Source organism: Silurus aristotelis (genome assembly GCF_946808225.1).
Source record: "Silurus aristotelis genome assembly, chromosome: 23".
NCBI lineage: Eukaryota > Metazoa > Chordata > Actinopteri > Siluriformes > Siluridae > Silurus > Silurus aristotelis.
Genome location: NC_139596.1, coordinates 10,058,466 through 10,084,456, shown reverse-complemented (window position 1 = coordinate 10,084,456; position 25,991 = coordinate 10,058,466). Strand labels below are relative to the sequence as shown.

The following is a 25,991-nucleotide window of genomic DNA, read 5'->3' as shown; positions in this document are numbered from 1 at the left end:
AGGAAGAAAAATGCTCTCTAAACCCTCTAAACAGAAACAACACGTACATCTGGGCCAGTAAGTGTTCACGAAAGGGTTCAGAGATGTGTGCATTTAAATACTGCACTGAATTTATTGCATGATTTCTAAAATTTAATTTTTATATATATCTCAGAGAAATGGAGTAGCATCTATTATTGCAAAACATGTAACTGCAGCTTCTATTTACAAGTCTATCCCTAATGAGTGCGCCAGTGGTGGCAGTGACTCCCTGAGATGGTATCAGGAAGAATCCTTGAGAGGAACCAGACTCAAAAGGGAACCCATCCACATCTGGATGGCACTGAATGTCAATTCATTACAGTTCCAGCTAGAGGAAATATTTATTGGCATGTAAATCACATTCTTGCTTCTTTTGCTCTAGTGGTTGAATACAGAGATGTAGTGAATGTGTTTTAGCCAATAAGTTTGTCAAAACACTGGAACATCACTGTGGTCATCCTGTGGTCTTTATATCGGTGTGTTCTGCATATTCAAGAGGGAAAAATGCACTACTACTGCAATGCAGGGTGTTGTCTTGTTAGTTTAAATCTTGCACATTGCCTTTTTTAATGTCTCCTACCATCCATTTCAGATTAGTTATTAACTTTTTGTAGGCTGCTATCACACGTCACACAGTCTCACTTAGATTCAATAAGAAACAAACACACTGGACTGATTAATTGACTTTCAAGTGAGTTACGTTTTTCTATTTCAGGTCGAAATGAAATGCTTTAGTCACTATTGCATAAAGAAGGTGGGGCCAAACTTTTGCTGTAAGAAGGAAAAGTCTAGAATCAGAGACAATAGGCTATCTGGTACTAAAAATCTGTCATCTCTTGAAGGGAATAGTGAATGCATGCTCAAAGTCACTAGAAGTGGATGTAACAGACTAATTTGCATATTCACTGAATTGTTGAGATCATTTGCATATCAAAACGTAATAATAAAAAGGGGTTTTCTGAAGACATGGAGTAGAACTTGTTAACAGAATTAAAAAATAGTAGAGTTCAAGTATATTTATGATGGAAATTAGTTGTTTTTGGTCATGGTGCTGCAAACTAACTCTCTGCTTATATACGAACTACCATCAATAATTTAGACATGAGGAAGATGAGATGAGACAGGGAAACAGACATAAACGATGTGTTACATGTGAAATAACTCAGTCTTATTACTTAAACAAATGTGGTTAACAAGATTGTTTAAAACAAAAGAACAAACAAGTGCACAAGTGGAACAAACAATGGTGATCAGTAATTAGTCATTGTGAAACAATGCTGATCATTGGTTGGCCATGGCAAAACTATTGTGATTGGTCATTACGAAACAATTGTGATTAGAGTGTGGTCAGTGGGATCAATGTGCAAATACGACTCACTCAATGTTAAATCAATCTTCCCTGCATTCTTAACACATTTAACCAGCAGCTGTGATGTGAACTGTAGCACCTGCGTAAAAAAGTTGCTAAAGAGGTCTAAAGGGATTATAGCAAAAAAAAAACAAAAAAAACAACCAAACAAAGAATGCAGAGGTTCTAGCATGTTTTGGGTTTATATATTGATACTAAAAACACTCTTGTATGGCTTTGAGTAGGGATTCTTTTTTTTTTAGAATGTATACACTAATCCTAGTTTAGCAGTGAAGATAACAAACATTTATAAATGTAACTAAAACTCCTATCAGATTGATTGCCAGTTAATCTCAGAAAGTTGTGTGAAAGACTTCTGAGCTGAATCGACTTGTTAAATAGACATAGTGTGAATATATAAATCATCACCTTAGCGGAATGCTAAAGAACTGGCGATTTCATCTTAATTAGAAAAATCATTAGAAAAAAAAAGGTTTCAGTGCTATCTGGATTATCACAGACATTCTCACTGTGGTAGATTCTGATAAACCCTGTGCAGGAGGCTTTGAAGGGGTTTGTATGGTCATTCCAAGTGTTGAAAGGTATTTACTTCAAAGGAGATGCAAAAACGGTCATTTTCTAAAAGAACGGCCAGTAGTCACTTTCCTCCCAAGATTCTTTGCACAGTTTTTATGCTGGAAGAAAAATTATTTATAGTCCCACTATCCGTTGTCAGCCAAAAGAGGATGGGCATTTTTCTGAATCTGGATCCTCTCAAAATTTCTTTCTCATGTCATCCCAGGGGTTTTTTAGCCAATGTTAAATCTGCCTTGTTCATTTAGGGATCTAAACATAAGCCTACGTTCTGTTTTCTGTAGAGGTGCTTTTATTAGTGTTAAAAGCGCTATGCAAAAAAAAAGGCTGCAGCAACAAAAAGATAATCTATAAATCCATGTTTAAGGAATTCCAAGTAAAAGACACTGGCCTTTATTAAACTCCATCTACTAGTCCCTTATTAAAGTATGCACACAACAGCATTCCAGTTCATCCCAAACAAGTTCAGTATGAGTGAGGACAGAGCTCTACAACAGGCCACTCATCCACTTCAGACAGATCTTCTATTCCAACCCATGTAAACTATATCTTCATGGAGCTCACTTCGATCACAAGGGCATTGTCATGCTGGAACAGGTTTGAATCTAGTTTAAGTGAAGGGAAAATGTAATGCTACCGCATCCAAAGACATCCTATATCCTATCCTAGCTTTGTGGCAACAGTTTTGGAAGAAACACGTGGCGGGAAAAGTCTGATGTCCCCAATAATCTTTTTTTATCCATATAGTGTTAATCTAAACAACATAAACAAAAGGGCTAAAAGAAATGAACCTGTCATTTTAGCTCATACTAGCTAACATTTTTCAGGTAATTGCAGTTTTTATTAGAATAATTAAAATTGAGTTAAACAGACACACGTTCCTTCTGCTGCCATGGCTACCCAAAGCTTGTAACTTTAACAGTCTTGTAGTATTCCCCCATTAACATTCTTTAGGTAGGAAAGAGGAAAAGATTGGGAACTGAGTACTTTTTTAGAGCCACACATCTTAACACACTTATTTTAGCCAGATAAACTTTCTATATTCTAGGCTATATCAAGAATTGGTGTGGTGCTTTGCTGTAAAGTGTTTTGAAGGATCTTAACAAAAACTCAACATTAGGTGGTGGAGTATTTTGTTTGTAAAGCACATGGACTTGAACATGTACAATTTATTACCATAGATTACTCATGCTAATTTACCAACAGCTCATTCATAACACAAACAGCAAGTCATGTAAGGTGAATGGATCGAGTGCCAGTATGCATTTTATGATGCCAACAGCATGCTAATAGGCACAAGATTTAGGCAGCTCCCTGAATCTTGTGTTTTTTTCCACAAGGTTAATCTCAGAGGAAACATGGAGGGAATCAGACACAAGAGCTTGAAATAGCTTGAGTCTATCAAGCCCATTTAATCCCAATGTGTTGTTTCTCTATGTTATCCAGTGGAAACTTTAACAGTAATGGTCTGTTTTTTTTTCCAGCAGTTCTGACAGTCACCTTGAGGTCCAGGATCACTGAAACGAGACTAAACGCTCCATAACCATGAGCAACTCAATAGTTCCAAATCTATAAGTTGTATATTATTTTTTAGTGCAAGTCCTCTCTATGAATGACGCATTACTGTTTTTTTTCTCCGATTGGGAATGTTAAAACATTTTCATTGAAACAATTCTTGTAGAATAGCACACCTAGCTGATAAAAGTCTGTTGATAGAGATGAGCAAACTTTAAACTTTATTTCCATAATTTTCATAAATCTTATCCCCTGATCTTCATTCAAAAAACTGGTTAATGCTAAGGGAAAAGATTCAATCTTGCACCCTACAACAGACTACTTCCCTCCTAGTACTAGTTCAAAATCAAGCTGCTTTCGAAAAACGAAAAACACCTTCTTCCTTGTGTGATTGTTGGATGCATAGAAAAATTTATTTTTATTCCGGATGTAGTATACATTGAATGCCCTGTTATAAAGTTGGGTTTTTTTTCAATCAGTTTGACTAAAACAGTTACATGAAAGCTCTGAATGCGAACCTCTTTCTTCTTGCTGACATGTCTCTGTTCTTTCCACTGTTAAAGATCCTGCCAGAGCTAAATTTAGTTTTTCTGGTGCTGAACAATCAGATTTACTTATTGCAATGCCCGATCAGATTTCTCGCTCCACAGTTGTTTCTTCCAACAACAATGAAAGAAATGACTCTCAGTGAGTCCTGTGTTCTTAACAAAAATTATTACAATTTGCAGACTAGAATCATTGTTCTTTCTCTCAATACTGCTTGATATTACAAGAATTTTCCTGCATCTGGTGGGGAATGGATTTGGCCAAATAACTGGGAGTTTGGCAAGCACTCCATTTTTCTTCAACACTCAACAGTTTGCTCTGTGTGTCAGTTTTAAGGTTGTTAATTTGAAAAAGCTAATCAGTAATGATACAATTTACCAAACTGTTAAAGATCATGGTGTAATCAGCAACACAAGCGTAACTGAAACTAACTTGTTATTTCTAGCCAGACCAGCTCTTGTTATCGACCAAATCTGTTTCTTTTAGGTGTGAATTCTGTCAGTCAAATCTGAGGCAGGTAGAGGGTTAATGCTTGAGTGGCTCACTTCAATGCAGTTCTGCTGAAACTGCCAAGCTTGTCACTTGAAAGTTGTATTTTTATTTCTCATGCTTGTTGTTTTGGCCTGGGTGTCATTTCACGAAATAAAAATCACAATTGTGTATGCTGTACTCAGTAATTTCCAGATAGTGTTTCTGTTTCTCTTTTTCTCACCCACTCTTATACTCTTGTATCTTGTGCCTTTGTACCCATTTAAATGACTGGAATGTTTTCATCACCTGGTTAGTGTCATGTTGCTCCAAACACCTGCCATTTCAATATTAACTTTTGAACATTTCCTATGACAAAGCAATAACATTAATCTCGATTCTCATTTCTCACAGTGGTAAAAGTGCGTTTTTGGTGCTCTTGTTTGCTGACGTATCTGATCTCTCGAAAATTAAAAGGGCTTGATTTCAGCCTAGCTCACATTTTGGTCACTTTAGCTGCCAGATATAATTTTGGATTGTTGCCTAATGCATGATTAAGACTTAATCTTCCTGAGTTTCTTTTAATGACACATTACCTGGAAATGCCTTCATTGGGCACTGCAGTTTATCCTATAGTAACATCTTTATAAAAGTGTATTAAATGGACTGAAGAAAAGGAGTAAATCTATAGTTGCTTCTATTTTTACAATCCAAGTTGAGGTTATAGACTTAAATAGATAATGAATGTATTGTCTTTTTTCGTATGTAGATGTATTCCTAGTGGAAATGAAAACAGATTCCTTGTTATAGTATTACAAAACTAATAATAATAATGCAACTGATTCAACTAAACTTATCCTTCTATAATTATTAAAACTGGCTTTGTTTTTTATCTATGTGTGATAAATGTAAAGTTTAAAAGACTATAATTACACACTTGTGTCACGTAATAGTCTCTTGCTCCCAAACTACGACATTGAAGTATTCCAAACAGCTTTGTAAAATTATTGGGAGGGACAGATTGACATATGGTGGGCTATAGTCTTGCTCTCCACTTCGATGACATCATTGGGAAGACAGGGTGTGTTAACCAGATGGGCTTAGCAGTTGTGTGTTAAACCGACTTCTCCATGCTAACAAGAATAAAGGAACTGAACTGACGCCAGCATGCAGAGTGACTCAGGAACTTTTGCTTCATACAGTCCCACAAAACACTTGTGATAATTGGGGTTGACCTTCATGAAAATATAACATGCACTGATATTGTATGTCAGTATACACTTTTCTGAGATATAGCAGATAACATCAATCTTTTTTAATTTAGCTGCCTTAGACCTTTCTAATACATTGACATTGGTGATTTTTTCTTTTATCTAAAATGACTATTGGCTTTTTCTGGCAAACCTTTGTGTCATTGTACACTATGATATGATATGATTTTCAAGTATCATGATATTTTGTCATATCATCTACCCCTAATGATGCAGTTACAGTACAGTCAACTCTAGAAACCCTTTATCCAAATAAACAAAAATTAATATATAGCATAATTTACACATGTGATGTTTCGAATTAGTGTATTCATTTGAACATATTGCTTTTCCCAGGAAGTTGGTTGTGATAATCCAATGTGTGGAAATACATCTGCATAAAAAAACCAACAAACACAAGCAGGTGATTTTGCATTCTTTAAGTATATCATTTGGCAACCACTGTCTCCTTCAACGGACATTGCTATAATCTCACATCTGACGGTTGCTGTGATAGATGTGGGTGGAAATGCTTACAGGCTCCTACACTCTTCTCTATGGAACTGAAAACACATCAGTACAGGGGAAAAATGTTTATGCAGGTCTGCAAAGCTGTATGAACATAGTCATGATCCTCAGAGAACGGAGTGTGTTGAACTTAGGGCCACAATGACATCCACAGATGGCTTGTGTTCATCTCTCGTTTTTTGTGTAGACATTGCAGGGTTCAAAACATTTAGAAAACTGGACAGCACATAATAGTCTATTAAGAGTGTTGCTGTATTTTGCCTATCCCAGTTTTGTGTTTTAATATAATGAGTTGTCATTAGTGTCCTAAAATTGTAGTTAAGCTATTTCCTTTTAAATAAAACACCAACTAGCAAGCCTCCTCATTTATATATTCCTCTGTGGCAAACTTTTCTGCTGTTCACACGTGTTGAATAGCAGCATGCAAGCATAAGTTACACCATAATAATGGGTTAATAAATTCCATTCACCCACTGCAAACAGAACAGTGCGTATTTCTGGGGTTGTTAACAATCATGCTAGTGATATCCGCCTCTTAGCCCATTGTCAGGAGGCACCACGCTGTGCTCAAATTTCCTCTTTAGTGCTTTGAACTGGTGTCTCAGAATGGCCTCAGTGACCAGTGTTTACTGTCTTGTAGACGCACAGGTTTCTCTTCAAATCTACTGTGTGAATGATGTTCATCAGTTATTTAAAATTCAGACAGTATTAACATCTTTTTTTCAATGCTCTTTACCTAGCAGGATGTGTGTGTTAGTGTGTGGGGGTCTGTTGCTGCTTAAAGCCAAAGCGTTTTATTGGTTTAAGTACCACATACTGGATCAAGAACATCCAGAAATATCCTTGAGCATTCAAAGGGTCAGTCATCAAATATCCACTGATCGTGCACAACCTGACATTAGAGTCAGAGCCATTTCCCATGAAAGTGGTTTGGCTTCAATCCTGTTGTGTATCAGACTTTAATTTACTTTAGGTTAAACTAAGTAATTAACTGCAGTATTGCTTAATAGGATTAAGGGAGTACTGCTCCAAGAAGACTCATACAGTAAAGGTTCAGCCAACCAAATATGGGCTCATTTCCTTAAGATAATCCTCCCAAACCTGCAAGTGTCTATGGCAACCTTCTGTTGTTACACTTGCTCAAGTAGTTGTCCCTAAACACACGAGTGATTGCTGTTGAATTGCAGAAGTGATGAGATGATTTACAGAGATATCAGGCTTGCAGAAACTTGGAAGCACTTGCATCGTTTTAACTCCACTTGGATATTCCTTGAGTTAGAGCCAAAGTAAACTACGTGGAGATCATTGTTCCACAATATTATGGGGATAATAATTAATGAAACATTAATTGCATGTTTTAAGAAGGATGCACTCCTCATTGTGTTTTTTGCCGAAACTCGTTTAAAATATTCGGCAGAGTAAACTTTAATTCTGATTATTTTATTATACCCTTGTGAATTTTTTCAAGTGCGGGTGTGGCATTTGTCTCGAACACTATCAGCCATGACATGGTTGCGTAAGATAGATTTAAACCTAATGAAAGTTAGGAAACAAATACAAGCAGTTGCTAGAAAACGTCTTTGTAAGAGCAAGAGGCAGTAAAAATACTTATTTGAGCAGTGAATAAAACTGTGAAAAGGAGAATATGAAGTGATGAGTGATGGGCACCACCCAGATGTCTCTGTTAGGCATTTGCTGAATGACTAGTCAACTAACTGGTCTCATAATAACCCTGTACAACACTGTACAACATGATAACAAATCCAATAGAATTTGATCTTTGTATAATAATAATAATTTTCCTTTCAATATTTTGGCCATTTGTTTTTCAAGACATAGGACACGTGACTGTGTTAATTGCATATACAATACATGACAGCATGGCGGCCTAAAATGAGTATAAAATATACAGTAACATCTGTTTTTGTTTTCTTTGGGACAACACAGTGTCAGTGTATGCTAACATGAAGATCTACATAACAATCTCAGCATATAGCCTAGCTAGTTCCTGACTGTTAACTCATTTGATACTATAGCAATATAAAGTAATATAACTACAGTGTGCACCTTGTGAGATCTTGCATTATTTTGAGGAATTATAATATAATATAATATATTTTTGGAATTCTTATCATTCTTTTCTAAAATTAATTCCAGCAACATGAATGAAGAACAAAAAACTAATGTTTCCTATCGATGCTAAGATCCCTTTGCTGTGTACTGCTTCAAGGATGTTTACCACATTCTCTTGGCTGGCAGCCCGAGTTGTTTAAACTTCTGTGCTTCCTGTGATTTGGTTGATTGATATAATATGTCATGAGAAGATTGTTGATGGACTGTCACGATTATAACATTGCTGTTTGGTTTGGGCCTTTTTCCCAAATGTGTAAGTTTTATCTGTTAGGCAGTATAATCATACATACATATACTTACATTCATAATAAACATGATTGTACTATAATAAACATTGATGTAGTAAAAATGTTTGTTCGTGCACAAAGGTTCCAGAAAAATTACCAGACAAATGTCCTTCATCATCTGAAACCAGAAGCTGCTTACACAGGACTTTTGTCTAAAATATCCTGTTTCTCTGGAAACTGTACTTAATATTTTATTACACCTTCTGTCATTCCTGAACTGCACTGACACTATTTCCTTTAATATGTTAAAATGGCTTTAAAGCTAAATGTTTGTATTAGATAAATGTTGACTGTAAAAGGCCAATTTTTCAGGCAGAGAAAAAACACTTACCCAATTAGGACTCAGGAATGTTTATGTTAGTGTGTGAGTGAAGAACATCTAAGACCCAAATATGTGTAGATGAAGATTGAGTCTGTATTCCAGTAGCTTTGTAGGACATTTTGTACAGGAAATGCCAGAGTTGTCCCAGTGGAGTCTTCTCATGGAGGGGCCCAGACACCTCCCAGTTCCAGTTAATCCAGGAAAGGATTCTACTGTATGGTACATTACAAAAATTAAGGTCTGAATATTAAACCTTCAGTGTTGAAAATAGACAAAGAGTTTGTTCACGATTAACATTTGTATTATATTTGCCTTGTTACATGTATTTTATTCAAAGATTTTCAAACAACCATACAGGTTCATACAGGACTGTTTACTGTAGTCAAGCTCATGATGCTTAGGACTATTGGGGTGTTCTTGTTGACATAACAAATGGGCAAGTGAGAATAAAGTACCTTTCATACATTAGAAGTAATATCGATGCACACAGTGTTACTATAGATGAAAGACAGGGTGCCTCAGGGCTCAAGCTCTCATCACCTTGTGTTTACTAAGAAAGAGCAGGAGGAAGACCTGATTAAATGGTTCCTGTGTAATTGTCTGGCCTTTGCAATAAGAAAACCACTTAAGTAAAGTAATTATGGTAGTTTCCTTTTTAACTGGAAACATAAGTATCCCACAATGACATGGGAATCAGAGATAAAAAGATTTTAATAATGGATTAGGGTTGGTGTCTTGTTCATATAGCCCTGTAAACGTACCTGCATGCAACAATATGTTTCCTATAGTCCTTTACTTTATCTTGCGGCAAAAAGATTTTACACCTTTTCTTTAGCGTAAAAACAGTTCAGGAAGTGATCTTTTCAGCTTACTGTCTAATCTAAATGATAAGTATTGGTGGGGGTTAAAACGATAAGGAGCTCATGAGAGAGACAATATGGTCATGTTTCCTACTAATTATTATGCTCCCCCTGTACAAGACCTACATCAAGCGCTTATGTGGGTCAAAACACTCAGGTTCTAATAAATTGTGTTGCAGACTATATTCGTGTAATTTTTTTGCAAGAAAACAACAGAAAGACACTATTATCTCCAATTTGTACAGACATTATTGCTTATCTCATGAAATTATAATAACTACAATTGTTATTTGGTAATATTATTTAACAGACTTAAAAATGTTCAATAACTTTATCATTTGTTGTGTTTAGGGTCTTGGTTTGGCACCCTGCAAAGGAGTTCTCGATGTGTGAAAGACTGTAAAACAAATGCATAGATATGTCATATAGAAGACTGTAACTACTTTCTGCTGATCTGTCAGACATGGCTACAAAAGTATAATCTTACATATGAAAGGTGGCTCACAGGGTTTAGGGTCAGGTTTCGCACTGCCCTGCTCCTGTGCACAGACTTTAATCAATCGATGTAACTGTAGACTTCTTGCTCCTCTTTCATCACACAGCTTGGTTTCTATTCTTTTCAGTTTGTTTTCTAATATATATATATATATATATATATATATATATATATATATATATATATATATATATTCTTGTTTGTCTTTGTTTGTCTGCCAATATTCTATAACTTTATGAGTTTACTGAAAAGTTAGTTTTTATATTTTTCATTAGCACTGAATGGTAAAGCAATTGTGTTCATGTGAAATGCTGTGAAATGGTGCCATGTATTGCTGTCAGTTCAATTTGAAATCGCTGGAAAGCTAAACATCAGTCAAATATATGGTAACTGTAGTAATAATTAATAAACTAATAATTTTAGAAATAAAAATATAATAAAACAAAACCTGGCAGTTAGCATAACAATAACTAAGTAGCTAGTAGTCTCTTTTGTTGTGAGGGACTAGCATTATTTTGCTCCCTTCAAATCTTGCTTTTTCGCATTTAAACTCTCCTGTTTTAAGTAGAAATTGCAAGCAAATTAAAGAATAATGTAAGGCCATGTTTTCTTTTCAAATAACCCATTGTACTTCTATTTCAGCATACATATACCTTTTTTTGATACTGGCTATTTTTGATACTGGTAGTTTTAAATTATATTGGCATCATTAAAAAGCTTATACTCTTATCTCATATTTTCTTCGTGTTTTCTTACACCATTAATGATTATTGTAGATAATGGAAACATGATCAAGATGTGATGATTAATTAAAAAAAAAAAAAGAATTACAAGTATTAGTGTATTTACAGTCACTTCTCTTAAATGAACACAGTTCAGATACATACAGACATGTGTACATGCTTGTCATTGGGGGACCTTCCACTGATATTAACACACTAATTAATGGTATGACTTCTTCTAAATCCAGTTTTAAGCTAAACCTTTGGACCCTTTAGCTCTTTTAGTGATTAAAATAAAATCGGTTTAAATCTGTTTAAAAAAAATGTTTTTCGTGTGGACCAGGCAAATATCCCCAACATGGTTAAAACTCTTCTTGTATCATTAGGTATATTTTGTCTCCACCAAGATTATAAATTTTTTGGAAAGTGCTAAAAAAGTGTTTATTCCAATTTAGAAAAGCTTGGTGAACTTTGAATGTAAACATGCCTCTTGGTTCCTCCCCCTCCTGTTGTCCGAATCTGTTTAGTGTTCTGCCTCCACTCCCATTTGCCCTTTGGCATGCTTTTGCAGTTTATTTGTTCATTGTATATTAAAACAGTTTAGCGAAGCCACAGTTTCCATCCCCCGATGCCACATTCCAGCTCAGTTTCCCTCACCACCCCTTGAACTTTAAGATCCTTATTTTACCCCCTGATTTTCTTTTGCATTGCAAAAATTGTGTTGTTTCATCTTTCTGTTGCATGTGCAAGTGTCCTAGACACCAAATTTCACACAAATCTGTGTCTGATTCTTTAAACGCATTATATTTATTTTTTGTCATCTTCTTGTGTATGTTCAAAGAAACCCTCTTTAGGAAGCCTATTCTTTCGTTTGTCACAAATAGCTACTATTTTAGCAGAATTGCCACCCAGGGGATTTGTCTTTCTTTTTAAGGCAGGTAGCTTTGGTCATTTTAGTCACAAAGATATGTTGGTAAATTCAAATTTTAATTTTATTGCGGATATATATACATTTATGAACAAAAAGTACTTTGATTCAAAGTTTATGCCATATATTTGGTGCAATTGTATAATTGGTTGGTCTCTGATACAGTTGTTTGAACACTCCGTTGTTTCTGTGCAACTTTAGTGCAGAGAGTGGTGGGAACCAGGCAGATGAGATACAGCCAGAAGGAAAGCTCTAGTCAGGGATTCTGGAGTGGTTTTCTGTATTTCATGCTGCTGGCAGTGCCTTTTCTCTATAAAAGAAAAAAATGGGAAAAAAAAACCCCATTTCAGTTGCAACTTTATAGCTTTGTTAGCTACTATATACGGCACCATTGTTATCCTCTACAAAATGATTTCAATCTAATCTGGGATTTTGTGAAAGGTCCAAGCAGTATTGCTGTACTGCTGTAAGCCATTATGTCTCATTATTAAAAGGAGTTCTGTGTCTGGTGGGGTTTATTATGTTTGGCCTGCAGGGTATTAGGTTGGAGTTTGAGCTGGTTAAAGAAAGGCCAGGACTCGGGGGTCCTGCACTCTGTTCTCTGGCCACAACTTATCCCATAGCACTCCCATTAAATGACCAGGAACTGCATTCATGTAAACACTAACAGCTGTTTGGTACCTTTCATCTTGCGTAGTGACCTTTGGACCTGAGACTCTCCTAGGTGAGTCCCTGTTTAGATGCTCAGGTTTCGCTGTGTCTCTTTAAAGACAAAGCCATGATTTTTAGGCCAAAAAGGCATTTGTCAACAGCCAAGAATTTGAATTGCAAATACAAAAGTAGGACAGCGATGTCAGGACTAACAGATAAAGAATTTCTTATTGAGCTGTGAACCTTTCCAGGTGCACTGTAACTTGCTTCAACAGCCTGGGTAGGCAAACAAATAGGAATATATTATAATTAGAAAATGTATTCATTTTCAATAAATTTGTCAGAATAGTTCATTACCATAAATCTAAGGTAAGGCACCATGTGTATATGACATTCATTCCTTCCTTGGTTTAAATTAGGCTTGAAGATTGTTTGTATTCTCTGAAATAGAACCAGCTGAGTGCATTTAATAATTCATGTTAGAAAAAGTCTCATGCGGGTCTCTAAAAGAGACCAATTATGACCATTTTTCCAGGGTATTTTCAGTGTTTTCAGAGGAACAGTTCATATTTAATTAGAAAACCAAACAAAACAAGCAAATACCCCATTTCTGTTAAGGCCACACCTAATTTAGTTTTAAATACAGATATAGATTTGGAGAACTTATCAGATTCATACAGTGGCATTGCATTATTCCCCTGCTACATATACAGTACACTTTTTATACATAAACAGCTGTAAGGTCAAAGTTGGCAAATCACTCAATGATTCCTGTATACATGTCTGTATAAACATAGCTGACCAAAAATGTTCGGTTTTCTCATTGGGGCTGTTGAATCATCATCTGCTGCTGCAAGAAAATGCTTGCAACAGATGTTTTCTTGCTTTACTTACTGTACATGGAATGATTCCATCCATATAAAGAGTTTATGCATAACTTGTCAACATCCGTTTTTTTTTTTAATTAGCATTAAGTTAAGACCGGAGCATTCAAACAATCAGAGACACAGGGAGCTTAGCATACTTTTGGGGGGTGGGGGGCAACCATTTATTCCCATATTTGGCAGAATCATCAGGAGTAGAGGAAATGAGTGATGTTGAATGCTATGTATCCGAAGTCTGTGCCCGGATAGGCTGCTTTAAATAGCATTTGGGGCCCCCAGGTCAACGCTAATCCAGCAGACGCTCATTCGAGACAAAACTGAGGCTAATGCAAAAAGAGAGCGTTTGATGAGAATTTCTTTTTAGACTAAACATTATGGATGATAAGTCACATTCAGTGTTACATATTAGCGGTGTTCCTGTGTAAACCTCAGGAACCCACTGAAAGGCTAATAATTTTTCTGAGCAAAGCCACACTAAGCAGTTAAGATATAAATAACGTCAAAATGTCCATAAAACTCCCTGTGTTGTTTTTTTAGCTCCCTATTTCTCTTCCTTCACTTTCTTTTGTGTTTCTCATCTGTCTGTATTCCACTTTTCTTTTACCACTCAGAGCTTCTGAGCTCAGAGGTCTATGGAGCGCCTTAAGGAACTGTTTTTCTCATCAGTGGAAAGCTGCATGTTTGAAGCAAGGAAGTCTTCTCCACTGTTTTTCGTTCAATGACCTCCGTCTCCTGTAAGACCTCATAGAACCTTCATCCTGTCTAGTAGAATGACCACATTCAACTGACGTCACTCCAAAAGCACATTTTAAAAAAATAAATTCCATCAGCCCCAAACTTTAGTCCATTCCTTGCAGATGATGCTGCTGATTCTTTTGCATTTCTGTCCCTCCCTTGCTCCCTGCGCTGAATCTCACGAATAAAGCGCTACAGAAATCCAATCCTAGCCCTAAAGCATCTGTGAACTGTTTGCAGCCTTAACTCACATGAGGTAATGACATCTCGCCATGCTGTGAAACGCCCAGCTACAGCACGCCTTAACAGCTGTATCTGATCTCTGTGATACGGCTCTCTACCCAGGTGAGGATGAAGAAAATGTCAGGGTTATTTCACGGTCACGGCTGAAAGATGTTTCATGAAACATCAACTGAAATCATCATTGACTTCTTACGTTAGATCACTTTTCACAATCTGCAGCATCAACTGACTCGCTGCTATTCAAAATCATTCTGCCTTGGCTCAACCTTTGTGCTTTAAGAAGTCGTTAAAGAAGAACGCATCACTAAGGCTTAACACACACTGCCTGTTCATTCAAATGTGCTCTGTCAAGGTGTGCATTGTCGTGCAAACGTCATAGACACTATCACCAAAGAGACGGCAATCTAGCCTGCAAGTGTTGTAGTGCAGCAGTGTCTGCGCACATTTAATACGTCATTGTTTGTCGGTGTGTGTGTGTGTGTGTGTGTGTGTGTGGTCCGCACATAATAGAATGCAATAACACAACATGACATTGGGTAAGATCACTGAAACCAGGGTAGGTCAGTGTTAGTCTAAGTTCATCATAACATAACTTTTGAATAACCACTGTGGGCCCAAGACAGACTATTAAGTACTATTTAGCTGGAGGATGTCATTGATTTTATCTTAGAAGCATGCACACATAATTGTTACACAAAAAAATCCATGTGTACATCATAGAGCTTGTTTTAACCACAACTGATTGTTTTGACCTTTATTATAAGCACTTGTTATAGGGCTTGTGGTTACACAGGTTTGTGTTTGATCATTCCTAGGTCACATGCCTATAAACCCCCCAGAACCTTTGCTTCTTTGAAGACCTTATAAAAGTCATCTGTATTTTATTTTCTGCATTTTGTTTTGGTTTCAGCACGAGTTGATAAAAGAGATTGTTCCTTGAAGTGTTTTTATACTGAAGCAAAAGCAGAAAAACACTTTTCCTATAGAATTTTACAGACATGTACCAACATGTACCGTTCGGATGGGATGTATAGTACTCAGTGTTATTTCTACTTCTCAATTAAAGAAAATACAATACAGCGTAGAGTCTGACACATTTCCATCAGCCATATCAGTAAAACTAATACTGACATGACAGGTTAGACCAGGATTAAAATCACAGAGATGAACCAAATACACTACGTTCTAATCTATAACTAATCCAGACTGAGTAAGGCTTTAGTAGGAACTTGTTTTGAATTATTTAAGGATTTAAGGATTGAGGATTATAATTTTTGTTTTTAGATTAGTTACGCTTTAAAAATTTCAAATATACTGCATAAATGTCTTTGGGTTTCCCATGTCATGGAGAGTTAACATAACATTAACATAAGCCACCATATGGCCAAGGTTCAGGAGAATACTTACAAATATATTATTTTTGATATCAATAAATATTCTTGATATCAAAATATTGTTTTGATGGTGCTTAGAAATAAAGCCAAATTTGACTGTACTTGCAAAGTTAAAATAGTATTTGATGACATTTATATATATATATATATATATATATATATATATATATATATATATATATATATATATATATATATATATATATATATAAAAGATTTGCATACATGCAAACATGCATAATGAACAAATTTTGTATGCACAAATGTTACTCACTTCTTTGTTTTATATGAATTATTTAGTTTATGCTGCCAGCACTTTAGCTAGAATTTCACAGCTTACCACCTGCCTGAACTCTACAGACTGACATTGTTTACTCCATCGGTTGTGCGTGTTTCTTTAGATGCGACACCTGAGCATTATGTAATGTTCTTCATTTATGTTCAGGGGACATTTGGGATTCGCTGAAGTGTAGCTCTGGTTTATTTAATTGAAAATCAAAACCCAACAATGTGAAACCTATAATACTTCTCAATAAATTCTTATTGTTATTAGCCTATATTACAGAAATGAATTAATGTTTATTTAAGCTTTCATTAAGCTCTTGCTTTAGTTGACTTTGGGTGATTCAAGAAACAACCAGTAATACAGGGTGACTTTTTATCTATAGTTAACCCCATAATCTCCAGGGCAATTCAGCTAGTCTGGACATGTGGCTGTTTAAGATTCCTATTAGTTTTACTGTATTTACTAAAAAATAATTCATATTAAAATATAAAAAATTATACTTTTAAATAAATAAGTAAATAATACAACTAGAGTTTAAGTGGATAGATGTGTTTCTTAGTGTTACTATGAAAACCACACACACACATAATGATTAATTTGTTAATGTATTCAGTCTTTAATGCAGTTCCAGGCAGCAATCGTGAGACTGTCATAGTAAAATCTTCAGAAAATTCAACCAAAAGGGATTTTGTAGGCTTATTCCTATTAACTACCACCTACTGCCATGGGAAGGAAAACCAGTGTGGTTTGGCCTAGAGTGACATTGTACTTTATATCCTAGCACTAGACCTGTCACATCCTGCCATATCAACAAAAAAAATGTCATAACCTCTACTAGATGATTCATATCGTGTTTCTGTGACCTGTGCATTGTTCTTTTAGTGCTTAGGGCAAAACTTACTCATATTCCTTCTGTGATCAAGTGCAAACAAGAATGGCTTTACAGTAGCCCTGACTGACTTCATATGCTTTCTTTGATTTCCACATGCTGCAATTATGCAAGTTATTAGCTCTGGTGTCCTTAGAGAACGCAGAAGTGCCAGCTTCGACTTGAAACTGTCAGATGTGTGTACTCAGGCAAGTCTGCACTGATACAGGAAAAAAAAAACCTGTAAGTCAAGGCCTGTAGCCTGGTGAAGATTTCATAGATTCTCCCAAGGGACCTTTAATTGAAAACATGCAGGAGAGTCTAAAGGATCAGAAAGAAGAACGCACACCTGTTAGAACATTCAGTGCATCTATTTACCCCAGGGAAAGGTCAGGACATTTTGTTAGGGTTTAGTCTTGGTATGTATGTATGATAAAACTTTAAATGTCTGGGCAAGTTCAAGAGTGTGAATATTGTGTGGATTGTGTGAAAGCATATGGTCCTCACAGCTGCCAACCCACTCACTGCATTCCGGTGATCTGACGTTAGTGTGGATGAGGTACTGGTTATGCAGAACTGACCTTCACTTTTAAGGAAAGTCTAGGAAGTGCACCAGACCGAGGCCCATGCAAGTTCCTGTTGACATAAGGCCATGTTTCTCATGTGTTATGTGACATTATACAAAGTCAAACACATTATAATGATGATAATAATGTACAACAATGTAACAAAATTCTATTATTTTAGTTCAGTAATTAAACCTTGTTTTCTCTTTTTCCAGGGCATTGTTTGCTTATGAGGGATTCACCAACAACTTGAAGCTCTTTGATTCTGGAAGTAAGGTCACAACAATGTCAATATGCATGTTTTGAATGCACAGAAGATGTTATTATACAGATTTCTCTGTAAGTTAGTGATCCAAACATGTGCTGTCTCCCTGATTATTTATGTTTCCATTTAGTGCAATATTGAAACTCTTTTCAAAAGTGGAAAAACCTCCTGTTGAGGCTCTGGTTCTTATTATGACAGATTTTTTATAGTTTTTATGAGATAATAAAAAGGATCCATTTCCACAGAATAAAATAATTACTTAATGCATGTTAAAATGATAAGCATGTCAACAAATGTTGTTGATTGAAGAGTTCTTTTTCTTGTTTGTGTTCTTGTATGATAAACATGTCATCTATTGTCAGAATAATCTGTAATCTCTCATCATATCGCAAAATGTTCTTTTCTCCGTAGCTGGAGGCTTGATAGAATTGGCCCAGAAGTTTCACATTGCCAAACCCATGTATGGACTGTGCAGGATTACACTTCATGAAGCGGGACAGCCACAGATAGTCCTAATCTGCTGGGTAAGATGATGATGCAAAAGCAGAAGTGGGATTTCTGATGGTTTTGTGGATGGGTGGTTTGTGGTTTGGATATCATCACCACACTCAACAGGTTTTTGTGTTTAAAACTTAATTTAGACACAGACTTTCTGATTTTCATAATCATGCCTGGCATTAGTGCCACACTACTTTGGGTAAGTTCTCGTTTACTTATTACCCTTACATGTAACCCATCACTGCTCTGATCCCATTGGTCCTTCTTTGGGGTGTGAGCTTCACGTGGCTCCACATTGGTTAATTCAGAAGAATCTTTGGAAAAAAGGATGTATGTGAGACTCCTGTTGATGTCAATGGGTTTCTCCCCACAAAAGGGCTTTGACTCCCAGTCAGCTTGTAACTGAAGGAGCTCAAATACACTCACAAGCTCGCAAAGCATGCTGGGAAACTTCACAGTAACCTCCCCAGCACCGGTTGCTAAGACAACAAGGCTGGAATGCTGTGTTTGAGGTCAGAGGTGGCATCTGTAGCCAGTCAGGCATGGCAGAGAAGAAGGGGTAGTGGCTTTGGTGGCCTGCTCACTGTGCAATTAAAAACTTTGTGTGCACTAAATAATCGCCTCATACTGTATAACATTACAATTATTCTGTTTAACCAGAAACAACAAAATAATCCTGATTCATTCACCAAGACCTTTCTTACTATTGATTTTAATATACATTCCTTTTGGTTTTTATTTTGTTTCATGGTAAGTGCAGTATCTATGCATAAAATCTCCACATCTTCCTTTCTCCCTCATGTTGTTCTTGGCATAACCTCCTACAGTTTCTAATCTCTTCCAACTGATTTTAAGTCAGGTTTATTACTAAGACCTCAATCATATTTTATCTGGCTTATACAAGTTTTGAAGTTTCAGTGGAACTGAAAGCCACATCCTGTTTGAAATCCTCTTTTCTTACTGCATAAATACAATGTAAATTTAGAATCCGATATCTCGGAAATGTACAGTGTCAGAAACTGATTGCTGTTAGATTTATAGAGACTTGCGTACAGAATGTGCTTGCAGATTGTAAATGATTATTTATGCTGTGTCCTGGGTATTCTATGTAGTGAAAGATTAAGGGTAAAGTAAAATTTTCTTTAAATATGCTCCACAGGTTGGAGAGGATGTGGAAGAGTTTCGAAAGACAGAATGTGCAAGTCATGTACCTGCAGTCAAAAGCTTTTTTAAGGTAACCAATTTCCATTATGTTTTTGTTAAGGTTCTCTTTCTGCCTCTGTTTCTCTCTTTCTTTCTCACAGTCACATAACTTCTGTGCTACTGTAGCCATTAATCATAACATTTGTGTTACACTATTATATTATATATTCAAGGAAATGTAACATAAGACTCAGAGTCAGATTTTGTTTTGGATGCCTTTGTTGAACCGCAGGGTGGATATTTAAGTCATGTGCCACTTTTGAAACTTCCTTGTAATTTCACAAGCGGTTTTAAAGAACTGTTTGAAATATTGAACCATCCAATAATTTCCCATTTGCCACTAAGTGCAATTTGTATTCACTACCTTGTGTATTTTTTTTTCTTCTTCAATAAATGTGGCTCTTGATTGGGCTACGAGCTCACGCAGCGGTGCATGATCACAGATTTGGTGGGGCAGAACAACATTAATATTTGCATAAACAAAATTGAGAGGCTATTTCACTTGCTTTATGTTAAAGGCTGCGTTCTAGTGAATTTGTAATTGTAACAAGTAGTTGGGAGTCAACACTTATCCAGAGAGAATAAATGGTGCTTCTTTTAGATACAGACTTAGTATACCATCAGTCTAAAACTTGATTGAAAGATAATTAGAAAGCAATTTTTTATAGTAATTCAGCATATAGTCTAATAGTGTAATATGAGCAGTATAGTGTAATTTAAACACTTCCACTGTATTGTAAGTAATACAGGGCTGGCAGGTTTGAGTTCCTCAAGATTCCTCAACTTGCCTAGCTACATCTCAAATTACACAGTAAACCTTAAACTAGATACACGTGTGTTTGCTCTTTTCTTTTATATTGAACTTTATTAGATTTTTAGGTTATTTTCTTCTTCTTCTTCTTCTTCTTCTTCTTTTTCTTAATACTTTTAATTTGCTAAATATCATGATGATTTTTTTGTCATTACCTGTTCTGTCCTCTGGTCCCACCCGAGTGTGGTGTAGAGATAATTCTGCCCCAGTGGGCCTCTATTAATATGCTCTATTTTGCTGTAGTCCCCATATGTTACCGTAAGGTACAATAATAACTCTCTGGAGATAAATGGGGTAGGTAAGCAATGCTCTATTGTGTGGATTTGTGTTCATTCAGCTACAAGATAATTAGAAAGGTCTGGCACTGATGTTGGACGAGGAGGCCTGGGGCTTAGGCAGCATTCCTGTTCATCTTAAAGGTGTTTAGCAGGGTTGAGGTCAAGGCTCTGTGCAGGACACTCTGATTCTTTTACTCCAACCTTGGCAAATTGTGTCTTCATAGATCTCGCTTTGTGCACAGTGTTATAGTCATGTTGGAACAAGTTCGGGCCTCTTAATTCTTTAAGACATTCTAGACAATAATGGTCTTTAAATTTTGTAGCAGCATTATTTGGAAGCCGTACATGTGAATATGTTGGTCAATTGTCCACATATGGAAGTGGTTTAGCAGCATAAGCTCACACTCCAAGCAGGCGTTGCTCATTTGCAAAACATGAAACATTGTGAGTATGAAGCTTCCTTGCTTTAGTCATATTTTTTATATTGCAACTGATCTAAATCTGCCATATGTTAGCCAGCTAGTTGATTATACATCGATCAGGCATAAAATTATGTCATTATACCATTTTGACCGGTGAAGTGAATAACACTGATTTTCTCTTTATCATGGCACCTGTTACTGGGATGTTTCTTAAATTTGAAAAATGGGCAAGCATAAGGATATGATTGAGTTTTAGTTTAAACGAATTTCAGAAAACTATGCCATATTGCTGTACACTGCAAAGAACAATGCTCTATTCCCTGTTGTTGCCATAAACACAGAAAAAACATGACACTTATAATTTAGTTTTTGTACTGTTGATAACACCAAAAGAATGGTAGTAAAATACCAATACATGGATTTCATTCCCAATTCCCAATAGTGGGCTTAGCTTTAGCCCATTTGTAAGTGTTTAGGACTAGCATGAGTAAGAGCACATGAATAAGTTTTTCTGTGTGTTTTTTATACATCCTGTGTGTGTATCCTTCTGGAATGTTCTGTCTAGTTCTGTGAACTCTTTGTTCCCCTTTTTCTATCATTTTAAACGAATATTTACAGTCCTAATGCCTTAGTTGTGAATACAAAAGACAGACATGTTAGGAGTTAGCTGGAAGGCATACACACATACACACACACACACACACACACACACACACACACACACACACACAAAAACAGTGTATATGAGCCCAGGTCTTGTTTGGAGAGATGGCTGTGTATGAAAATGTAGTGTGTAGACGGTGTCGAACAATAGTGCCACCAACATTGCAGCGAGAGAAGGAGGGAGGTAGGAGGTGTTAAATGATAATGAAGTCATTGTGCAGTATACTCTCATCTTCCATTACAATGAAATGACTATTCATCAAGCTGAGTGTGTGTTGATCTTCATTTGTGATTGATGATGACTCGGTGACAAGAGCTCTATTCTTTTCATATCAGCATGTGTTTGTCACAGCACGCCTGGTTTCCCATGTGTGTGAGCAGGTGTGTGTGTGAATTTTATTTGTTTGGAATTGGCTTTATGAATGCGATAAAAAAAAAGAAAGATAAATCAGATTGCGCAGGCTTGCTTGTTTGTGTGATGTGCGTGTACTGACTGCTGCGCTAACCTGGGCAACTGTCAATTTTTGTCTTGTACTTGGCTTGTGGGAAGCAAACGCTTTGTGTGTATTTGAGCACATGAACAAAATAAAACCGTTTGTTCTATTTGGATGAAACCAAATATTTTTACTTGTTTGTTTAAAAAATGTCAGCCGTGAATAACAGCACATTATGAGAGGTGCAATAGAGCAGGTTAGAATTGGAAAGATTGACAATAGTATCTGGAATCTTTGAGAGATTGTAAATAGTGACCGCTATCAAGTCAGTTGCTTGATGACTGTTGGAAAAAGTCGTGTTTACAAAATATGTATAAAAAAAAGGTGTTGCTTTTTATAATGTGTTTCCTTTTCACCTATTTTGTATCCTATACATTTTAATAACCTGCTCTTTGACTACAGAGGAACGCATCAAAACATCTTTCTCTGACACTGCTGTTTACTAAAGAGCACATGCACATGTAGTTTATATAAATGTATTTACAGTGAGCTTAGTTGCAGCGGCTAATACCTCATTTTGTTTATTTTCAGTCCTGAGTTTCGTTTTGCAAGCATTTATGATCTTGGTAATGGGTCATTAAAAAAAAATTGCAGCTACAGCCAACTTATTACCAGCTTTTAACCATTTATATGTACAGTACTTTCGTTATTTGATGTAAATTTCTTTCACTGCATGCATTGCATGTGCCTTAACACATTTAGGAGCATCTTGATGTGCCTCTCCAATCCCTTTCAAACCACAGTCAATACTATCGTCAATCAGCATCCGTTGTGGGACACGATAGGACGCTGGCACATTACACACACTTCCACAAGCCTACCGCAATTAAAAAAAGCACTTTCTATTGTTAGCCCAGGTTTCCTATTTGTGGGTTGTTTCCTTCCTCTCTCTGTATTTGCGAAGTGTCTGTTCAATGGCTGTTGACAGGCAAAGCTTAGTCGCTCTCTTCCTCCTCTTTTTTGCCCATTATTCTCCAGCTGTATTATGCACCACACCAACAAATAAACTCTCACATACTAAGGACAGGACGTAGGAGCAGAATGAAAGGATGGAATGGAGGAAGAGAGAAAGATAGAAAAGAATTGCTTTGAAAAAGGTAATCTTGCCTGCCCTATCACTGGCCTCTGCATATGGAGGTGTTAAATGAATTTCTCATTTCAGAGCAGAGTTAGACAAGCTGAGTCTGATATCGTGAGAACATTCACGGCCTTCGTGGCCTCTCCTGGCTTCACCAGCCAGGCCGTGTTTGCCTAACATTTCCATAATCACAGAGAAGAGTTTTATGAGTTTATTGAATGCACACAGGGTCACTTGTGCACTTACTGCCTTTTAAAGGCATCACCCGGTCAGCTTCAGAGGCATGTGAAGAATGTCTTCTGTTTTCCATTTTTACTTCAGCTCTTCAGACACGTAGTGAAATATACGCACCGGGGCCTTTCATGACTTCCCTTCCTAGGGAAGGCCTTGTTTATGTTGGGGTGAAGACACATATTTGTTATGTGCATATTATTTTAGAAATTGGCCATGGATTTCAGTGTATGACCCTTGTATGTGTTTGCTGGGAACTGAGTCCTAAGAGCACTACACAATATCTTGTGTTGCGTTTAGTTTGTCTCGTATTGGGTGTTGTTGCAAAATGTTTAATGTTGTTTAAGTGACTTGACAGACTCTATTGGCTATCGTGAATCCGGAAAGTATTCACAGCGCTTCACTTTTTTCACCTTTTGTTATGTTTCAGTCTTATTCCAAAATTAATTCAATTTAGTATTTTCCTCAAAATTCTACAAACAATATGAAAGAAGTTTGTTTTAAATCTTAAAAAAATTGAGCTCAGGTGCATCCACGTCATCTTTGAGAAATTTTGTGTAGAAAAAATTGAAACGCTGTGAATACTTTTATGGATGCACTGTATATTGCTACTGCACATTGCTTGAAAATAATTTACTTTTTTAAACCTGCTTTAAATAGAAAAACTTTTTTCAGAAAAATGTTACAGAGAAACAATTCCTGCTCTTGTTGCTGTAATCAGGGTTATATATCGCGCATATGCTTAAAACAAGAAACAGTCATTTGTTGCTTTGTCAGTATCTTGTGGAAAAAGGTTTTGAAATGCCAGAGAAGGTGGACCTCCAGTTTCACCATTGGGTTTTCTCTTGCACGAAGCTCTCAGACCCAAAATGTCACTACATGATTTACATAATCGAAACTGCTCAGCATACATCCAACTCAAATGCACAGCTACTGATACACCTGAATGGCACAGTGCGACAATCCTCTCCCTCAAGAGTTTCACACACTCTTCCCACTTTCTGCTGTCATGGTGGCACTCCTGACTGCCTTCATTATAAAGCACATTTTAAAGGTGAGGTCATAGATGCCTGAGTTGTTTGGAATGGTAACTGGAATTAATAGCAGATTACTGAGCTTGCTGGAGCTTTTATTGTTCTTGGCAGCCCTGGATGAAGTCTGCTGGAGCCCAGTGCCAAAAGGGATGCAGTAAATGCCAGGGGTCCATGCAAGTAGAGGCATAGTAGCTATAAACCCTTGCATGTAGTGTTTTATTATAGTGACATTTATACTTGTGCATAAAAGATTTGTTTGTAAAAGATTTAAAATAGTTAATATTTCTCCACTAAATATCTTCTCAATTTTTACTGCCAAATGCCTTGTGTTGTCCTACATAAACAATGCCTGACCAGAATATCTTAAGATTCCATTTCTATTCATTTCAATTATCTGGGTGGACAATTCAAACCAGATTTCCCATTTTGGCTTCTGCTACACAGTATCAATAACAGGATTAGTGTGACGCATTTTGGTGGTGTCTCAATCCCCTGTAGCTACTTCTCTCTGTATTGTCTCATTTTTCATTTTAGATCTTTTTACTTTGCTTCTTAGTGAGTCTGCAGTAAGTCTCAGATGGAAATACTAGGTTTTACCAGGCAATTACCACATCATCAGGGTGTTACCACAGCAATTACTGGAAGTGATTAGGTTTTTTATTTGAGGTTCCCAACCACCAAGCTGGATCTCATTAACATATCCATACGGTGTTTACTGTACATTGGCTGTTATCACCATGAACAGCTATTTCCAGCTTCTCTGATAATTGATTAATAGATGTTCAGGATTTTCTAATTGACTTGTTGTCTGGTTATTGTCTCAGAACCGCTTGCACATTTCTGACCAATAACTTATATCCTTTTCATCCATCAGCACTTGCTGGGACTGTTGTTTGGCAGATTGTAGCTCCAACCAACTGGTACTTTTAAGTAAGAAAAGTATAATTTTTTTAATTAACATTACAAAGGACAAAAAAACGGCTGTTATCTTTTTGCTGATAATAAAACTTTACAGCAGAAAGTCTTTGAGCATTGATTTTGTCGATGTAAAACATACACTGTATGGGCTAAAGTATCGGGACACCCCACTTTTCCCGCCATATGTGGTTCTTCCTCAAACTGTTATTGTAGAGTGTTTTTTTAATGATTTAGCATTCAATTTTACCTTTATTTAATCTGGGAGACACAAACCTGTTCCAGAATGACAAAACCCCTGTGAGCAATTTCAGTTCCATTAAGATATGGTATCAATAGGTTGTACAATTTTGAGTAGCCTTCTTTGACCTAAACCATTTTGGGATGAATTGGGATTACTGCACCCCAAGCTTCCTGACTTTACTCATATCCTTGAGGCAGAAATTGGGCAAGC

At 36.5% G+C, this 25,991-nt stretch overlaps 1 protein-coding gene across 4 annotated transcripts in view; it reads left to right on the top strand.

Annotated features, from left to right (window-relative positions):
• The window catches only part of LOC310718215 (drebrin), a 40,630-nt gene that overhangs the window by 489 nt on the left and 14,150 nt on the right, over nt 1-25,991 (top strand). For all 4 annotated transcript variants that reach the window (XM_083526877.1, XM_083526879.1, XM_083526878.1 and 1 more), the window contains exons 2-4: nt 17,861-17,916; nt 18,322-18,434; nt 19,568-19,642. In XM_083526877.1, coding sequence (XP_083383003.1) covers nt 17,861-17,916; nt 18,322-18,434; nt 19,568-19,642 — 244 coding nt within the window. The remainder of the gene's footprint in view (nt 1-17,860; nt 17,917-18,321; nt 18,435-19,567; nt 19,643-25,991) is intronic.